Here is a 17,603-nt window from a genome sequence, read left to right as displayed (position 1 = left end):
TTTTGATTATTCAAGTTGTATACATAATACATACTCAATAATGAAAATTTTCTCATATTTATAAAAAAGCTTCCACCAGGATGTGTTTATTCTGAATATCACTTCATATTATGAATTTAATTTATTAACATCAAAGTGTTATCAATCTGCTAATAATAAGAATAATAGAGATTGATATTTTCTTTTAATCATATTGAGTGTTGAAAGTTGAACAAGTGTTGAAATCGCGCTGTTCTATCTGCGTTAAACCGCAGATAATACAATAAACTATAATTGATACCCCCTTTTTCTGCGGTTGAACGTTAATTACATCCACTGCTGTGATAAACTCCATATGATCCACTTAGTTTATAGTGGTAAGATATTGGTATCAAGTATCTTACACTATTAAACGAGCAACTTCTGTTTATATATCTCTTTCCTGTATAGGGCTACTTGTAATATAAATATAAAGAAAATAATTAAAAATCTCAGTACCCTTTTTTTTAAAATATTTTATCACGACATGTTTCGGTCAATTATGCCATTTTCAAGTCAGTGATATCACTTGAAAATGGCATAATTGACCGAAACATGTCGTGATAAAATATTTTTAAAAAAAGGGTACTGAGATTTTTAATTATTTTCTTTATATTCTGTTTATATGTTTGGATGTTTAGATATTTAGATGTTTAGATGTTTGTAATTCACCGGATTTCGAAAACGGCTTTAACGATTCTCACGAAATTCAGAATATAGTTGGTTTATAATATAAAGATTCGATTGCACTAGGTTTATCCCTGGGAAACTCGCTGAAGGACATTAAAAGGATTATTATTATTATTAAAGGATTATTATTAAATTATTATTCATCCTTGGAAAAACAGCTGATAATAATTTTTTCGTCGTCTGTTGGTGATGGAAGTGAGTGAGCGAGTTCATGTGTGTGGGACTGTGTCAAAATTATGACTCAGCTATTGAACTTTTGTAATCATTCAACTTAGTGCCGGTTGCAAAAAAAGCCGGGTTATTTTCAATCCTGATAAATTCCAGTGGATCCATCTTTTTTGAAATGGTCTTCTCTGATTTGGTTCACGTGAAGTTAATCAGGATTAAAATTTAACCGGCTTTTGTGTAACTGGGCCTTTGTGAGGGAAATTTTTGCATTCCTCTGGGAATTAATCTCAATTTACTGTGATTAGCTAGAACATTTCTGTATGAATGTTATTATAATTTCTTCTTTCGTAATAATTTTTTTATGCTTTTGTACTCCAGAGCGAAGCTCGGTGCCCAATATTTAACATTCATTAGGAAAGTATTGAAGCTGGTCCAAACGGCTGTGTTGTCTATTCACTAGTCTAGTGAATCAGACAAGACAACTCTAGACTAGTCTAGGCTAGTCTACTCACAAGCACGGTATTTAGATGAAAACGGTAGGGGTCATGAAGTGTGTGCGCAGTGGCCAGCCAGCTAGATTGCGTCATCGCCACCAACCGAGGTTTATAACACCTATTGGCAATTTATGATAATTATTTGTTAAAAACAGATGATTGGATATAAAATGACGTCAGCGACACCGGAAATTTAGCACAAACATGCGCGTGACACCTACCGTCTTCTTCTATTTACCGTGCTCACTAGTATGTTTGTCTATTCACTAGTTCTAGAGCAGTACTTATTGTACGATTTTTGACAACTTACTTAGCTCCTATTGGCTGTTGACGTGATGACGAAATCGCTGTTCTTCAATGGTCAGCTCTTCTATTGATAGGCTTGAATTAATGTTTTGAAATTGATTCTTCATTTATTGAAATTCATTCAAATCAACAATCATATGATAATTGCCATGTCTTGTACGAACTTACGGCAGGTCGCGGTTTAGCTTCCAGTTCCGATCGATGCAACTGATCAGGTAGCAACATGAAACACCTGGATGTCATCGTGCTGAAACGCGATCGGGACTCAACTTTTCTGTTTAATCTCATGCTTTTCAATGTGTTTGTGTTAAGGTACATACAAACGTATGCGCCACGAACACGTGCGTTCCACTTCTTATCAGATGATGCTATTTTTACAGGATCAGGAAGATACAGCATAGCATCAGCTGATGAAAATTGAAATGCTCGTGTTTGTGGCGCATAAGTCAGTACGCACCTTCACATGAAAGTCGATTGCGGGTGCGACTCGAACTAAAAGTTAAACATTAACCTGCTCAGTACGAGCAGTACAAACAGTACGTTTGTTCTTTTGAAAAGATGATATGGTAGACATCTATCATTAATAAAAAGAATTTCAATCCTCACAATTTCTAGCTGCTCATTGAAAAATAAAAATGTTTCAGCTTTTGGACTATATAGTTCACTAGAAATTGAAAATTTCTCAATTGTTCAATAATTGAACCATTGTGACAATAATTACAAATCGTTCCATCCAACAATCCTTTTTGATAGTATGAAAGTGGAGATTGAATACTCATTTACTGGAATGTGAGTTTGTCATAATATCTGATATTGAAGAATTCACATTGAATAGAAGAGGAGGCTACTAAGAGAATAATGTGGGTGTAAAAATTCCAAAAAGTTCGAAATGAAAAACGAGAATTGCTTGTGACGTAGATAGTTTATTAACAATTTGAAAACATACAAAATATTTGATCAAATACGAATAGATTTAAAGTTTTCAAATACAATTTAGAAGTGAACTGTGTAACCACTCTTGCTTTCTTCAAATTTTCCGGTACTATATTCATGACTCCCGTTGAGATCATGTGCTATATGATGCGAATAAGATCCATGTTTTCCTTTAAAACCTACCGAAGAATGTTCCTTACCTGGATTATATACAGTTTGATGATGAAAATCCGGCTTTTCCACTGGGAAATGCACTGGATAAGGCCGGTCGACTTGGATTTTCACTGGAACCTTCTTGATAACGGTTACTGGACAGGTTTCTCGATGAAGACTGGGTACGGTTTTGGAACAGCCACTGGATAGGACTTTTCCACGTGTACTGTCACTGGATATGGTACTCGTTTCTCAACAGGGTAGGGAGCAGGTACTGGAACTGCTACTTTCACAGGAACCGGTACTTTGACTGGAACTGGAACGTGCTTTTCAACGGTGACTGGGTAGGGTTTAAGAACTGGAACAGGGTACGGACGATCCACTGGAACTGTTACTTCTTTTCGACCTGAACTGGGTAAGGAACTGGTATGTTCTTGATGATTGTTACAGTTTTCTGACCAGAAATTTCAATGAGGTGGCTAATAATGATTATTTATTATTAATCATTTTACAGACCTATGTTTTCGAAATTGTCGGCCTAGCGGCTACCGAAGTACGGAAAGATGATCATGATTCAAGATTATATTGAGATAATATGATTTAGCATCTAAAGTTACCAGCTGTAATAAACACGTCACCCTATGATAAATTGTGTAGGCTACTGTTATTACAACGGTAGTTTGGAGTTGAAGTGTAGTTGATTGGTACCAGCTGTAGATAATGGTTCCTTAGAAGACCTATACAAATAATAATCACTCCCCTATCATTGAGTAACTGGAAAATGTTGAAAAAATTATTTGCCTTATTTAGCTTATTTATTACCTTATTTAGCTTAGCTTATTTTCATCCTGAAAATCCTAAAATGGAAGATGAAAAGAATATGTAATTCCTGGTGATGATTCATCGTACATCGCATATTTCCTGGACCATCTATTGACAATCAACAACTATGAAAACATTGAACTCATCTTGAAAAACTAATTTATCCTATCTATTTTTTTTTAATTCAACACTTTACTGTTAGATATTATACCAATTGATTGAGAAGAATATGTTTGGGAATAAGAATGCTGCAATACTGATTGTGCCGGGCACTCTCTTTAGTTCAGGCCTTTTCCAAGTTATAATAGTAAATTTAATACGCAATAGACTAGAGCCATTATTGTAAGTGAGTTAGCGAAATAAATTATTTTCTCTCTCTATATGAACGGCCATGACTTCGAGTTTCCCATGATAGATATTTAAAAATTGTGGCTCCGAGTCGTCGAGGAATGTAGATTATGGAATTATCTCTAAAACTTAGCCTTCTTGTCGCGACATAAAATGCGATAAGTTGGAAAACAGCAAGCATTGAAATTATAACAAACTACCGATTTTGCAGTTACTATTTGGTCCAAAGGCTCTAGAAGGCACTCGACGATTGGTCAAATTGATTCTCTTCACCCAATAGGAGACCTGTTTCTAAATACAGTAGTGGGGCGATTCCCCAGCCGACAGACCAGATTACGTTCCGGAGGACACTTTGCTAGGAGCACTACGAGAGTAAAGATGTAGTCATTATGTTTCGCCCTTTTTGGGCAGGTTTATTAGTTTATATCGTTAGTTAATGTTAATGTAGGAGCTAGTTTATTTTTTTTTAATGTTTAAATTTTCTAGTAGTGCCATGTCCTGAAAGGTTTAATTGTGTTTCTTCTTCATGTACGAATAATTGTTTCTTCAAATAACCGCTAAGGTACGTAAACTAAGGTTAAATATAATTTAGGGAAATTAATTAAGTGAAACTTCAATCAAAAGATTTTATCAACAAAGCCTGTTATTTTCAAGTTAATAATATTGATTGAGAATAATCCTTTTGATTTTATTAGTGATGGAGATACTTATAAATTTTTTCTACAGAAGTATAGAAAGTTTTCAGTTACGTTACATTTGAGTTATTGTTCCTGGAGATATATTATCGTAGAGTATTGCTGAAGTCAGGAAGATAGCCTTTAAATTGAAATGAAACTTTTAAGAATTGTTCATATTGAGTTTATGACATTTTTTAATTTATATTTTTCAGACTCTGTTTTCTTATGTCATTAGGCTTTTGAATGATTTAGTAAATTTTTTATGATAGAAATCTTAATAGATGAAGAAGAAAGTTTTTCTTCTCCAGGAAATTAATATTAATGAATGTTCAAATTTTAATACAATTAAATTATTTTCCATGTGTCTACTAATTTTATTTAATTAAAGGAGAATCTTATAAGGCAAACATTATCTTTCCTTAAAGTGAAATTTTCAATATTTTTTCTTTTATTGTGTTATAAAGTGTCTTGTTTTATTAGGTGATAAATTCATAATTTCAGTTGATACTAGTTTTTGGACTTGTATTTGTAGGTAAATCAAATCATAAACTCTGGAATGTTCATTTTTAATTAAGGTTCTGAGCAGTTTTGGGCGAATGCCCGTTATTTACACTTGGATTGCGTCCTATAGTTCATAATAATAAATAAAATAAATGTTGGCTGGCGCACAAGTTTCCAACAATACTAGCCGAGCTACTATATGAAAAATTATATTTGTTTCGCAAACCAAACGAAAAATATCATATAAGTTAGCATCATTTCAATTTGAATTATTTGAAGAAAGATCCATTAATTCTGATAAAAAGAATCAGTAGTTTAAAGATAAAATCTATATAAAATGAGGATTCAAAGAATGAAAGAATTTAATTAATTGTAATCAATAGATAACTCCTGTTTTAGCTTTTGATGAATTGTAGGAAGAGTAGAAATTAATGCTGTAATACATTTATTTACAGCGGTTCATGTGTGTTCCCAACCAACTTCTTGTACTACCACCCCTTGGGTTCGCAACTTTATGTAACACCGCTTCAAGACACCCGTTCAGACGACAGGTCTAGGGACGTAAGAGGACGTCGCCGTCAAGCCAAATTCAACCGGTAAAAGCTCACCGCCAAACAAGGTACCGTAACCCTGACGATAAAGCAACGTACAGACCAACGAAAGTGCAGTGTAGTGAAACAAAGGTTCATTCGAGAATGTCAATCAAAAGTGGGTATTCAAAATTATTATGAAATGGTTATATGGGTTATTATCGACGAAACTTGGGTTCAACGGGTTTTTTTCTTTCTTGAGTAATTTTATGTTGAAGTTAATTATTTGTTATTTGATGACTGATATGTTTGGTTTTGTGACGTATTGCTATCTAAACGGGGATAGTAATGCGCCCCCGAATCAGATGAAGAATGTCAACAAAGTAACATGAAATGTCTTTCTGTTGTTCGATTTTAGTTGCCAATGTTTATTGAAACTGTTTGTATTTTTCAATTATTTCAAATTGTAGTGATTTTCTATAGTATAAACCTATTAAATCAGGCATGGCAAGATTAATTGAAGTTTTCTTGACTCTAGCCCGTCACCTGCATGAATTAGGTATAGACTCAGGTATTTTCTAGATGTGTCGGCCTATTTCTAAATTCTAAATTTTATTCAAAATTATCTTCTTAGGCACATGATAAGCACATAGGAAGTCCGATGTGAATGAAAATATTGATTGTCAGATAAATTTCATGATTCACCAAATAAAGTGAAGTGTACATTGACTTTCGGCAGTACAAAGTTCGCCAGGTAAGCTAGTTGTAAATAAAGCTTTATTAATAGTCAACACTGAAAAAAGACAGGCTCAATCACCAGGAATACTATAAATTCTGTGAAGGACCAGTAAGCCATTAATTTTGATTAGTTTAATCACTTGCATTATGGACAATCAATACGTATGACATTTATTAGCCACAAAATAAAAAACTTTAATTGAAGTGACCCAGACTACTACAATATGAATAACCATCTAGATCAAATAAAAGATATTACTCACATCTCTCATCAACTCGTACTTCTTGTTCACAAAATATCAACACAAAAATATGATTTATATTGAATGAACTCACGGCTAGTACTCAAGTTTGTCTTTTTCTGGCCATGCTACAAATGAATATAGGTTTATGTTTGACATCTTGTTTTTTTAATCTTGTTGTCTATTAAGAAATTTTTCAATGTGATTTTTTTTGCAATAAAATTTGAAAAAGAATTATCAACAAAACTCCTAACCAAAGAATATCTGTGCTCTGTTGTAATCGGAATGACATTGAGATAATATATATGAGACTCATACAACAATGGAACAAACACGTGGCAAGCTAGCGCTTTCGATTCATGGAAAATTAAATTCGATCAGCTGATGATGAAATTATTTAAGCTTTCCAATGATTATAACATTATGTTAGAATATCATGATTGTGTCAATTATCTCAGTTCCATATGGCATTCACCTTACCATGTTCATAACCTTACTAAATATGATCCTTTTTCATCCTTTGAAACCCTTTTAGAGGCAAAATATCTCAAAATCCGTGTTTTAGTGCACGTCTAGCATGTTTGAAGAATATTGTGCAAGTTTCAAGTCTGTAGGACAATTAGTTTGAGCTGTAGTGTGATTTTACATCAAAATTTTCGAAAAATGCCCTCTCCTGGACCCCCCTGTGCTCCTGATCGAAATTTTTCTGCATAGATCTAATTTTTTTTGTAGCTGAACAAAAAAATTCCTCATGACTTTGCTGTGCAATGAGCGGTTAAAAGTACAAAATTTTGGGGGGGCCCAGCTCCCTCAGGGGGGCAAATTTCTGAAAATCCTTTCTTAGTGGATGTTTCAGGCTACCATAAAACAATCGTGCAAAATTTCAAGTTTTTAGGCTCAGTAGTTGGGCTGTGGTGTGATTTCAGTCTGTCGGGGCTTAGCCTTTTATAAGTATAGAGAAGAAGAAGATATGTAAAGTTCGTCTACGCTATCTTTGTAATATGTAAAGTGGAAAATGAAGACATTCATATGTATATTTCTGTTAGATTTTGTAGCTTCGTACATTAGAGTTGATAATGTTTTAATGAGATTGAATTGTATGTGTGTAATAGTTTCGTTGAAACAAGTATATTCCTTGTGGTCCACGATTAAGAAGAGTATAGCAAAAAGAAGAAAGAAGAAATGAAGGGGAGGAGGAGGAGGAGGAGAAGAAGGAGAAGAAAACTTTGGACGAAGGAAGGGGAAGGGAAGAGTAGAAAAAAGGGAGGGAAAGGATAACGAGGATGAGAAAGAGAAAAATAAGCGTGAGTGATAAAGAATAGTTGAAAGGAGAAGGCTGTGAAAGGTGAAGTTAAAATGAGGAAATGATGATGAGTGATAAAGGAGAATGAGAGCGAAAAAAGAAAAAGCAAGACAAAAAAGAAGGAAAGTGAAATGAGACCAGGAAAAGAGATGAGATGAGGATTGGGTTGAAGCAGGAGAAAGAGTTTTTGATGGAGAACAGAATAAGGAAGTGATATGGAATAGATAAAAATTATAAAGACAGATTCAAGTGAAGAAGATGAGATAGAAAGAAGGAAGAGGATTGAATAGAATTGCTGCCTTCATTTTAAGCCTGGGAGGAGGAGAAAGGGGAGGAGAAAGAAGAAGAATAAGAAGAAAATTCAGAAAATAAAACAATTAATGAGGAGTGCAAAGAAGCAGTAGAAAAGAAACAGCTTAAGAAGATAATATAGAAGAATAGGAATACATAGATCAACAGAAAAAGGAAACACATGAACGTTGTACATATTAAATATGTAAATATTAATTTTACCAGGAAATTCATTCACCAAAATCAGTCATAGTTGTTGGCTCAGACCAACTTACTATCGTCTATTGTTTGTTTCGCTTCTACCAACCAGTTAGCCGGTTTCAATTCGAATTCAAATCATAGAGCAGCTTCGCATGAAATTGGATTATTGTTCCTAGTGCAAAGTTAGTTAGTAGGAGAGCTAGTTAACACAAATTAATAACCAACTATTGATTGATGTGTTTGGAAATGGGGAGGAAGCTCTGTACATATTTGTTATGTTATGAATCTGTGAATATTGTTGGTGTGATTGCATTGATTGGAGTACGGTAGTTTGAATAGAGTGAATTCAAATGATTATCATAATCTATTATTAATGTTCATCTCTTTTCTGTATAGGGCTACTTGTAATATAAATATGAAGAACTTGAAAATGGCATAAATGTCTGAAACATGTTGTGATAAAATATTTCAAAAAAAGGGTACTGAGATTTTTATTTTCTTTATATTTATATTATTACACTTGAAAATGGCATAAATGTCCGAAACATGTTGTGATAAAATATTTCAAAAAAAGGGTACTGAGATTTTTATTTTCTTTATATTTATATTATTACACTTGAAAATGGCATAAATGTCCGAAACATGTTGTGATAAAATATTTCAAAAAAAGGGTACTGAGATTTTTATTTTCTTTATATTTATATTATTAATGTTGTATTCTTTAAATCCTCAAAAGTAAAATGACAAAGAGAATATGCATCGCAGCACAGTTCATTGATCCATTATTATGAATAAGCCTACTTAAAATCTTTTTTCTTGAGTAGTTTAGTATCAAAGCAAATAGAGAGACCTTTCTCTATTCGCTTCCGTTTAGTATTAAATATATTACATGAGTTAGACAATCAAACTCAGTGTGAATGTTATCATTCCACTTCATTTTGAAAATTTTGATTATTCAAGTTGTATACATAATACATACTCAATAATGAAAATTTTCTCAATATTTATAAAAAAGCTTCCACCAGGATGTGTTTATTCTGAATATCACTTCATATTATGAATTTAATTTATTAACATCAAAGTGTTATCAATCTGCTAATAATAAGAATAATAGAGATTGATATTTTCTTTTAATCATATTGAGTGTTGAAAGTTGAACAAGTGTTGAAATCGCGCTGTTCTATCTGCGTTAAACCGCAGATAATACAATAAACTATAATAGATAACCCACGTGGTTATTGATAACCCCTTTTTCTGCGGTTGAACGTTAATTAAATCCACTGCTGTGATAAACTCCATATGATCCACTTAGTTTATAGTGATAAGATATTGGTATCAAGTATCTTACACTATTAAACGAGCAACTTCTGTTTATATATCTCTTTCCTGTATAGGGCTACTTGTAATATAAATATAAAGAAAATAATTAAAAATCTCAGTACCCTTTTTTTAAAATATTTTATCACGACATGTTTCGGTCAATTATGCCATTTTCAAGTCAGTGATATCACTTGAAAATGGCATAAATGTCCGAAACATGTTGTGATAAAATATTTCAAAAAAAGGGTACTGAGATTTTTATTTTCTTTATATTCTGTTTATATGTTTGGATGTTTAGATATTTAGATGTTTAGATGTTTGTAATTCACCGGATTTCGAAAACGGCTTTAACGATTCTCACGAAATTCAGAATATAGTTGGTTTATAATATAAAGATTCGATTGCACTAGGTTTCATCCCTGGGAAAACTCGCTGAAGGACATTAAAAGGATTATTATTATTATTAAAGGATTATTATTAAATTATTATTCATCCTTGGAAAAACAGCTGATAATAATTTTTTCGTCGTCTGTTGGTGATGGAAGTGAGTGAGCGAGTTCATGTGTGTGGGACTGTGTCAAAATTATGACTCAGCTATTGAACTTTTGTAATCATTCAACTTAGTGCCGGTTGCAAAAAAGCCGGGTTATTTTCAATCCTGATAAATTCCAGTGGATCCATCTTTTTTGAAATGGTCTTCTCTGATTTGGTTCACGTGAAGTTAATCAGGATTAAAATTTAACCGGCTTTTGTGTAACTGGGCCTTTGTGAGGGAAATTTTTGCATTCCTCTGGGAATTAATCTCAATTTACTGTGATTAGCTAGAACATTTCTGTATGAATGTTATTATAATTTCTTCTTTCGTAATAATTTTTTTATGCTTTTGTACTCCAGAGCGAAGCTCGGTGCCCAATATTTAACATTCATTAGGAAAGTATTGAAGCTGGGTCCAAACGGCTGTGTTGTCTATTCACTAGTCTAGTGAATCAGACAAAGACAACTCTAGACTAGTCTAGGCTAGTCTACTCACAAGCACGGTATTTAGATGAAAACGGTAGGGGTCATGAAGTGTGTGCGCAGTGGCCAGCCAGCTAGATTGCGTCATCGCCACCAACCGAGGTTTATAACACCTATTGGCAATTTATGATAATTATTTGTTAAAAACAGATGATTGGATATAAAATGACGTCAGCGACACCGGAAATTTAGCACAAACATGCGCGTGACACCTACCGTCTTCTTCTATTTACCGTGCTCACAAGTATGTTTGTCTATTCACTAGTTCCAGAGCAGTACTTATTGTACGACTTTTTGACACTTACTTAGCTCCTATTGGCTGTTGACGTGATGACGAAATCGCTGTTCTTCAATGGTCAGCTCTTCTATTGATAGGCTTGAATTAATGTTTTGAAATTGATTCTTCATTTATTTGAAATTCATTCAAATCAACAATCATATGATAAATTGCCATGTCTTGTACGAACATTACGGGCAGGTCGCGGTTTAGCTTCCAGTTCCGATCGATGCAACTGATCAGGTAGCAAACATGAAACACCTGGATGTCATCGTGCTGAAACGCGATCGGGACTCAACTTTTCTGTTTAATCTCATGCTTTTCAATGTGTTTGTGCTAAGGTACATACAAACGTATGCGCCACGAACACGTGCGTTCCACTTCTTATCAGATGATGCTATTTGTACAGGATCAGGAAGATACAGCATAGCATCAGCTGATGAAAATTGAAATGCTCGTGTTTGTGGCGCATAAGTCAGTACGCACCTTCACATGAAAGTCGATTGCGGGTGCGACTCGAACTAAAAGTTAAACATTAACCTGCTCAGTACGAGCAGTACAAACAGTACGTTTGTACTTTTGGAAAAGATGATATGGTGGACATCTATCATTAATAAGAAGAATTTCAATCCTCACAATTTCTAGCTGCTCATTGAAAAATAAAAATGTTTCAGCTTTTGGACTATATAGTTCACTAGAAATTGAAAATTTCTCAATTGTTCAATAATTGAATCATTGTGACAATAATTACAAATCGTTCCATCCAACAATCCTATTTGATAGTCTCAAAGTGGAGATTGAATAATCATTTACTGGGATGTGAGTTTGCCATAATATCTAATATTGAATAATTCACATTGAATAGAAGGCTACTAAGAGAATAATGTGGGTGTAAAAATTCCAAAAAGTTCGAAATGAAAAACGAGAATTGCTTGTGACGTAGATAGTTTATTAACAATTTGAAAACATACAAAATATTTGATCAAATACGAATAGATTTAAGTTTTCAAATACAATTTAGAAGTGAACTGTATAACCACTCTTGCTTTCTTCAAATTTTCCGGTACTATATTCATGACTTCCGTTGAGATCATGTGCTATATGATGCGAATAAGATCCATGTTTTCCTTTAAAACCTACCGAAGAATGTTCCTTACCTGGATTATATACAGTTTGATGATGAAAATCCGGCTTTTCCACTGGGAAATGCACTGGATAAGGCCGGTCGACTTGGATTTTCACTGGAACCTTCTTGATAACGGTTACTGGAACAGGTTTCTCGATGAAGACTGGGTACGGTTTTGGAACAGCCACTGGATAGGACTTTTCCACGTGTACTGTCACTGGATATGGTACTCGTTTCTCAACCGGGTAGGGAGCAGGTACTGGAACTGCTACTTTCACAGGAACCGGTACTTTGACTGGAACTGGAACGTGCTTTTCAACGGTGACTGGGTAGGGTTTAAGAACTGGAACAGGGTACGGACGATCCACTGGAACTGTTACTTTCTTTTCGACCTGAACTGGGTAAGGAACTGGTATGTTCTTGATGATTGTTACAGTTTTCTGCTCCTTGAAATCTTCGTGATGATTGTGAGTCGAATCTTCAAGTTTCAAACCATGATGATGTAGTTTTTGGTCGTGGTGGAAATCCTCCAGAAATTTTCCGTTCTCCAATGGTTTCAAACGAAGAAACTCTCCATGTTCACTTATGTGATGACCTTGATCCTCGTGTATCGCATGATCAAATATCTCCCTCTTGCCTTGTTTACTATCCTTATCGCTCACATTGGAAGTTTGATGAACACTCAATGACTGACCTAATACACACAATAACACTATTAACCCATGAAAACTCGACATATTACTTTCTAAGTATTGCAAGCTATTCAAAAACACTGGGATTGAATTCGAGAACTCTTGCAAATTATTGTTAGATTGTTACCTCAACTGAGAACAACTGATACTTATCCACTAAAATTCTTTCCTTTTATACACATCTTCCAGAACTGTACTTCCCCTCCTTTATACTCTCTCACATGAATTTCCTCTGAATTATTTACTGCAAAAATCGTTGTATCATATCTTCATGTTATGCAATAGCTCAGAGGAAAGAACAATATTATGGAATTTCTCGTCTCTTTGGTAATGGTTATAAGATGTCTTGCTATTAGATCTTATTTTGATCTGCCTCTTCCTTTCGTCACTTTTCTCATTCCCTGCTTTCTCTTTACACTGTTACGTTTTTTATTCAAACTGACTTCTTCTACACTTAGATGAGTGCTTGATTTAGCAATATGATTAATTAGAAAATTAATTGAAACAATTGTGAAACCTTGCGTGCCAGAGAGTCTCATCAAATGGAATAATGAATGAGGAGATGGATCTGAGTCATGAAAGTAAGACATAATTATTTATGTCGGAGTTATCATTGTAATTCATTGCAATGCTTCACTCTGAACCAATAGATGTAGAACAACTTTCAACCATTATCACAATACTGTTGGCCTATTCATGCATGAGAGTAAATAGACAATGAATATGAATCGATGAATTCATGAAATGAAGTGGGAAAAGTACAGAGAATATTTAAAGTTTACTTTAAAGTTCCAGCAGGGATGGTTCATGTGAGAGGTTCATGTGTCCTCTCCCTTGGGGGAGATTGCTGAATTTGTACTCAATTCTTAGCAAACCACTGGTGCAATCCCCCACTTCACGAAAACTAAGACTGAACTGAAAAAATTGACACAATTTAAACTAAAAAAAAAAAAAATTGGTGAATGATCTAAAAACAAATCAAGAATACTCTTCATACCTTGAATTTCGTGAATTTTATTTGTTTGTAAATTCATTCATTCGAATAAATCAACTAAACGACTTTAAAAATTTCTGAAGTCCTGTTACATTGGAAAAAGGCTCCTGCACCCTGAACATATATAATTTTTACATACCATGATAATTGACTCACCATTCTTGTCCAGTGTGAGTCTAATCTGTATTATCTTTATATCTTTTCTGTATTACTCTGTGAGTCCCTTTTCTGTATTACTTGAGCATGTAAATTTTCAATAGTACAGAGAGTACTAAGTAATTTACTAATAGAGATTTGGGATCAAATCATATAGTTACTGAACAATTTATCCAGAAGCGTCAATCTTCCAACACTAGAACACAAAGTTCATGATCAATCAATAATTAGCAACTAACCAACCTCAAACACTCTATGTTTACAAGAGAAATGAACTGACGCGGACTTCGGGACTTTATAAATTTCAAGTTGAGCGAATCGCGCTAAGCGCTTTCTAACTTGCAAAGTTCAACTTGCCAACTTGCAAAGCTCGCCAGGCTACTATTGCGAGATCTACTGTCATCATTGGTTGACTGAGAAACATTAATGCTATTTATAATGAATGCTGACGGTTTGAAGTGAATCTCACTAAGACCGTGAAGCACTGTACTTAGCCTCTGAACTTTATTGTGTGACTTGCGGAAAATTGTACAACTTGATTATAATAGTGGAAAGTGCGCCTGTGATTTGTATGAATAGGTGTAATGATTGATCATGGACCAATAGCCTACTTATTAACGGTGATCACTCAACTTTTTGATTTCCATGCACAGCTATTGATAATGGATTATTGATAGTTTGTTTTAAAATGTCTTCGGTTAGGTTGGGTTAGGTGTTAGGTCTTGATCACTTGCCATTTATTGACAAGAGGCTGCAAGTCCTTGTTAAGTAACTCTTGTAATAATCTGTTGAGAAGCCTTCTAAGGATTGATATTATTTATGAATGTTTATTCATCATTGATGAAAATTTAAGGTTTGAAATTTGAAATTTCGATCTTTTTCCTGATAATTCACTTGTCACACAATAAAGATGGAGGGAGAGTACCAAAGGAATTTGAAACTGGGTAGATGGAAAGTTGTTTTCAGAAAGACGTGTTGTCTTAATTCATAACTTTCCAATAAACTAATTGATTTTTAACGATAAATACCTAATTTAGTTTGAATTATAGCTACAATACCTATTCAAGAATTCATGATCAAAGCAATAATAATTAATTCCATAAGAATATAAAAGTATAGTGAATTATATTACTTTTTATGCTACTTTTAATTCTCCCTCATTGTGTACTTACTCCCTTATATATTCATAGTATCTTATTACAATTTTTCAGTATATAGTTACTCATTAAAAAAATACACATACTATGTACTAGTTCCTCATACTCTTTCATACAAAGTAGTTGGACCGATAAGACTGGAACTAATAAAGTTGAAAGTTTCTACTAAACTCCCATTACATACTTCCAACCCCAGCTTGAAAGCACAGCAAAACTTCGGGAATACCGCGATATTATTCGGAGATGAATTTTTAAGCGACAAAACTAGTATTTCCCTAGGAAAGCTCATATCAAGCAACCATGACGACAGTTAGTACAGGATGTTGCATTACATATTATATAGTGCGAGTCAATTCAAAATATCAGTATTGATTGTATGGAAAGCATTGGAACTATTCGTAAGGGATGCTGACAGTTTGAAGTAGCAACCATATAACGGTATATCAAACTTGCTTATCATTAGTTGTGGAAACATTTATTTCAACAGCGCCCTGCTTTGGTGTCAGATGCAATTTTCCACATACGAATTCTCCTTCTACGGGGAAAATGAGAATAAGCAACCGGGAGTTTTCATCTTCAATTTTGCCGACTCCGAAATGTAATGTCGTTTCTATTCAAATATAGTTGCTAGACTTCTAGAAATAGACTGAATAAATAATGATAATGTACAACTGCTTGGAAATCTCATGCAATCTGTTACTTTTTATTTACATTCAAAAATATATTTGTGCTCACAATTATTATATTTATGTTTTCATAGATTACTAGATTGAGAAACGTTGAATAGAAAGAGAACGTTGCAATAGAAAGAGTAATGATCAAAGAATAGTTATGAGTAAAACTATATTTGAACATTCACTAGTAGTTCAAATTTCATTAGCATATCACATACAATAAGTTATTAAAAAACCTTTATTTTCCAAAACATACAAATAGTCCAGGCGCTGGCTTACATTGAGCATACATGAGAGAGGCAGAGAATTTGACTTCGGATTATTGTTAGGGGGTCTTTAGTGTATATGAAACTCGATGTCGTCACGTCCCAGGGTGGTCGACAGCTTGGGGGGGAGGGGGGTAAGTTGTAAAAAACGCGCGTTTATAAAATCGCATGTCCTGCAGTTACTATTCATATTACAGCTTTTAATTTTTTCTCAATATTATGTACACATAACTGGCTTTCAATGTGGTCTTATACATTTTTGCGATAAACCGCATAGTTTTTCCGTAAAAAAATAAAATATCTCGAAAAATGTATTTTTTTATTATGGACTTTTTGTTATTTCTCGAATATTCAAGTAATTAGGCGACTTAGAGGAAAAGGCTCCCAATAAACGTTGTAGGCTGTTTCTTGCTGAATCCAATGATATATATAGTTTGGGGGTTACGATCATAGATGCGGCGGTGGGAGGGGGATAAGTAGCACTTTTACGCTGCGGCGCGGTCCTCCCCCATGATTAATGCGCGTAATGGCCTGTCTATCGCATCGCTCCTACTAGTCTATGCATTCAAATTATGTATTTCAGGAACGCTACTTATGTATTTTCGGTCGCTGAACACGATTTTTTAACTCTCAAGCCTTAATAATTGATAATTCTCATCATAATATACTAATTATGGTCAAAATTACAAAATTCATCTCATTATCATAATTTACGATTACATTGTTATAATAAACCATCCTGTTAGGAATCCTATATGTGTTTCTCAGTCGATAAAAAACTGATATTCCATTAAGAGAGATTTAGTTCAATGATCACTTTGGAATTGCGAAAGTCAAGTAATGGAGTAAGTTAAACAAATAATATAGGCTACCCCATATAGAGCACCGTGTAACAGGAGTAAAATATATTCTTAATATAAATTTACAGTTGAAGCACAAATGATGCCAATTACTCCCATGTGATATGACTAAATATTTGATGACAAAGGAAATACAACTCTAAAGCTGCGTTTACACCAAAGTTATTAAGGAGATGTTAATATAACTTAATCTTTATAGATTCTATTAGATCGAACATAACTTATCATACATATGATGGACATATGTGTTTGCCAAGTTCCGTTCAATCTAATAGAATCTATAAAGATTAAGTTATTAACATTTTGTTAATAACTTTGGTGTAAACGCTGCTATATCAACTGATTTCTGTAACTTATATCTACGGATAGATACTTTTCATCTGGCTGAGTTTGACTGATTGTCTTGGGGTGGTACTTGAATGAAAGTGGAATGAGAGATATCTTTGCTGAATTTGAAATATTTGGAGAGAATACTGTTGGAAATCTATTGAGGGGAGATCAGTATAATTAAGGTGTGAGAGCAAGCAATCAATTCAATGAAACAACTACAAGGACTCATGAACGGTTCAAATATGAGAGATTGTCAAAGTATATTTGAAAGAAGTCAGGAGCTATTTGTGGAGTTTTTTTTAGAATCAAAATCAATGAC

General features: G+C 33.9%; 2 protein-coding genes across 2 annotated transcripts in view; both read right to left on the bottom strand.

The window, feature by feature from the left end:
* LOC111047790 (phenoloxidase 1) overlaps window positions 1-17,603 on the bottom strand; it is an 88,498-nt gene that overhangs the window by 27,409 nt on the left and 43,486 nt on the right. The gene's annotated exons all lie outside the window — the stretch shown is intronic.
* Window positions 12,047-13,761, bottom strand: LOC111047781 (titin-like). The gene has a single exon (XM_022333618.2). It carries the CDS (start codon window positions 12,890-12,892, stop codon window positions 12,047-12,049), a length of 846 nt encoding a protein of 281 aa, XP_022189310.2. The 5' UTR covers window positions 12,893-13,761.

Source organism: Nilaparvata lugens, chromosome 2, assembly GCF_014356525.2.
Source record: "Nilaparvata lugens isolate BPH chromosome 2, ASM1435652v1, whole genome shotgun sequence".
NCBI classification, from domain to species: domain Eukaryota; kingdom Metazoa; phylum Arthropoda; class Insecta; order Hemiptera; family Delphacidae; genus Nilaparvata; species Nilaparvata lugens.
Note: the sequence above shows the minus strand (reverse complement) of the source record. Positions and strands in the feature narration are given on the sequence as shown.

Excerpts from the sequence above, each read along its gene's own strand:
- LOC111047781 (XM_022333618.2), bottom strand. The coding sequence starts at position 12,892 with ATGTCGAGTTTTCATGGGTTAATAGTGTTATTGTGTGTATTAGGTCAG.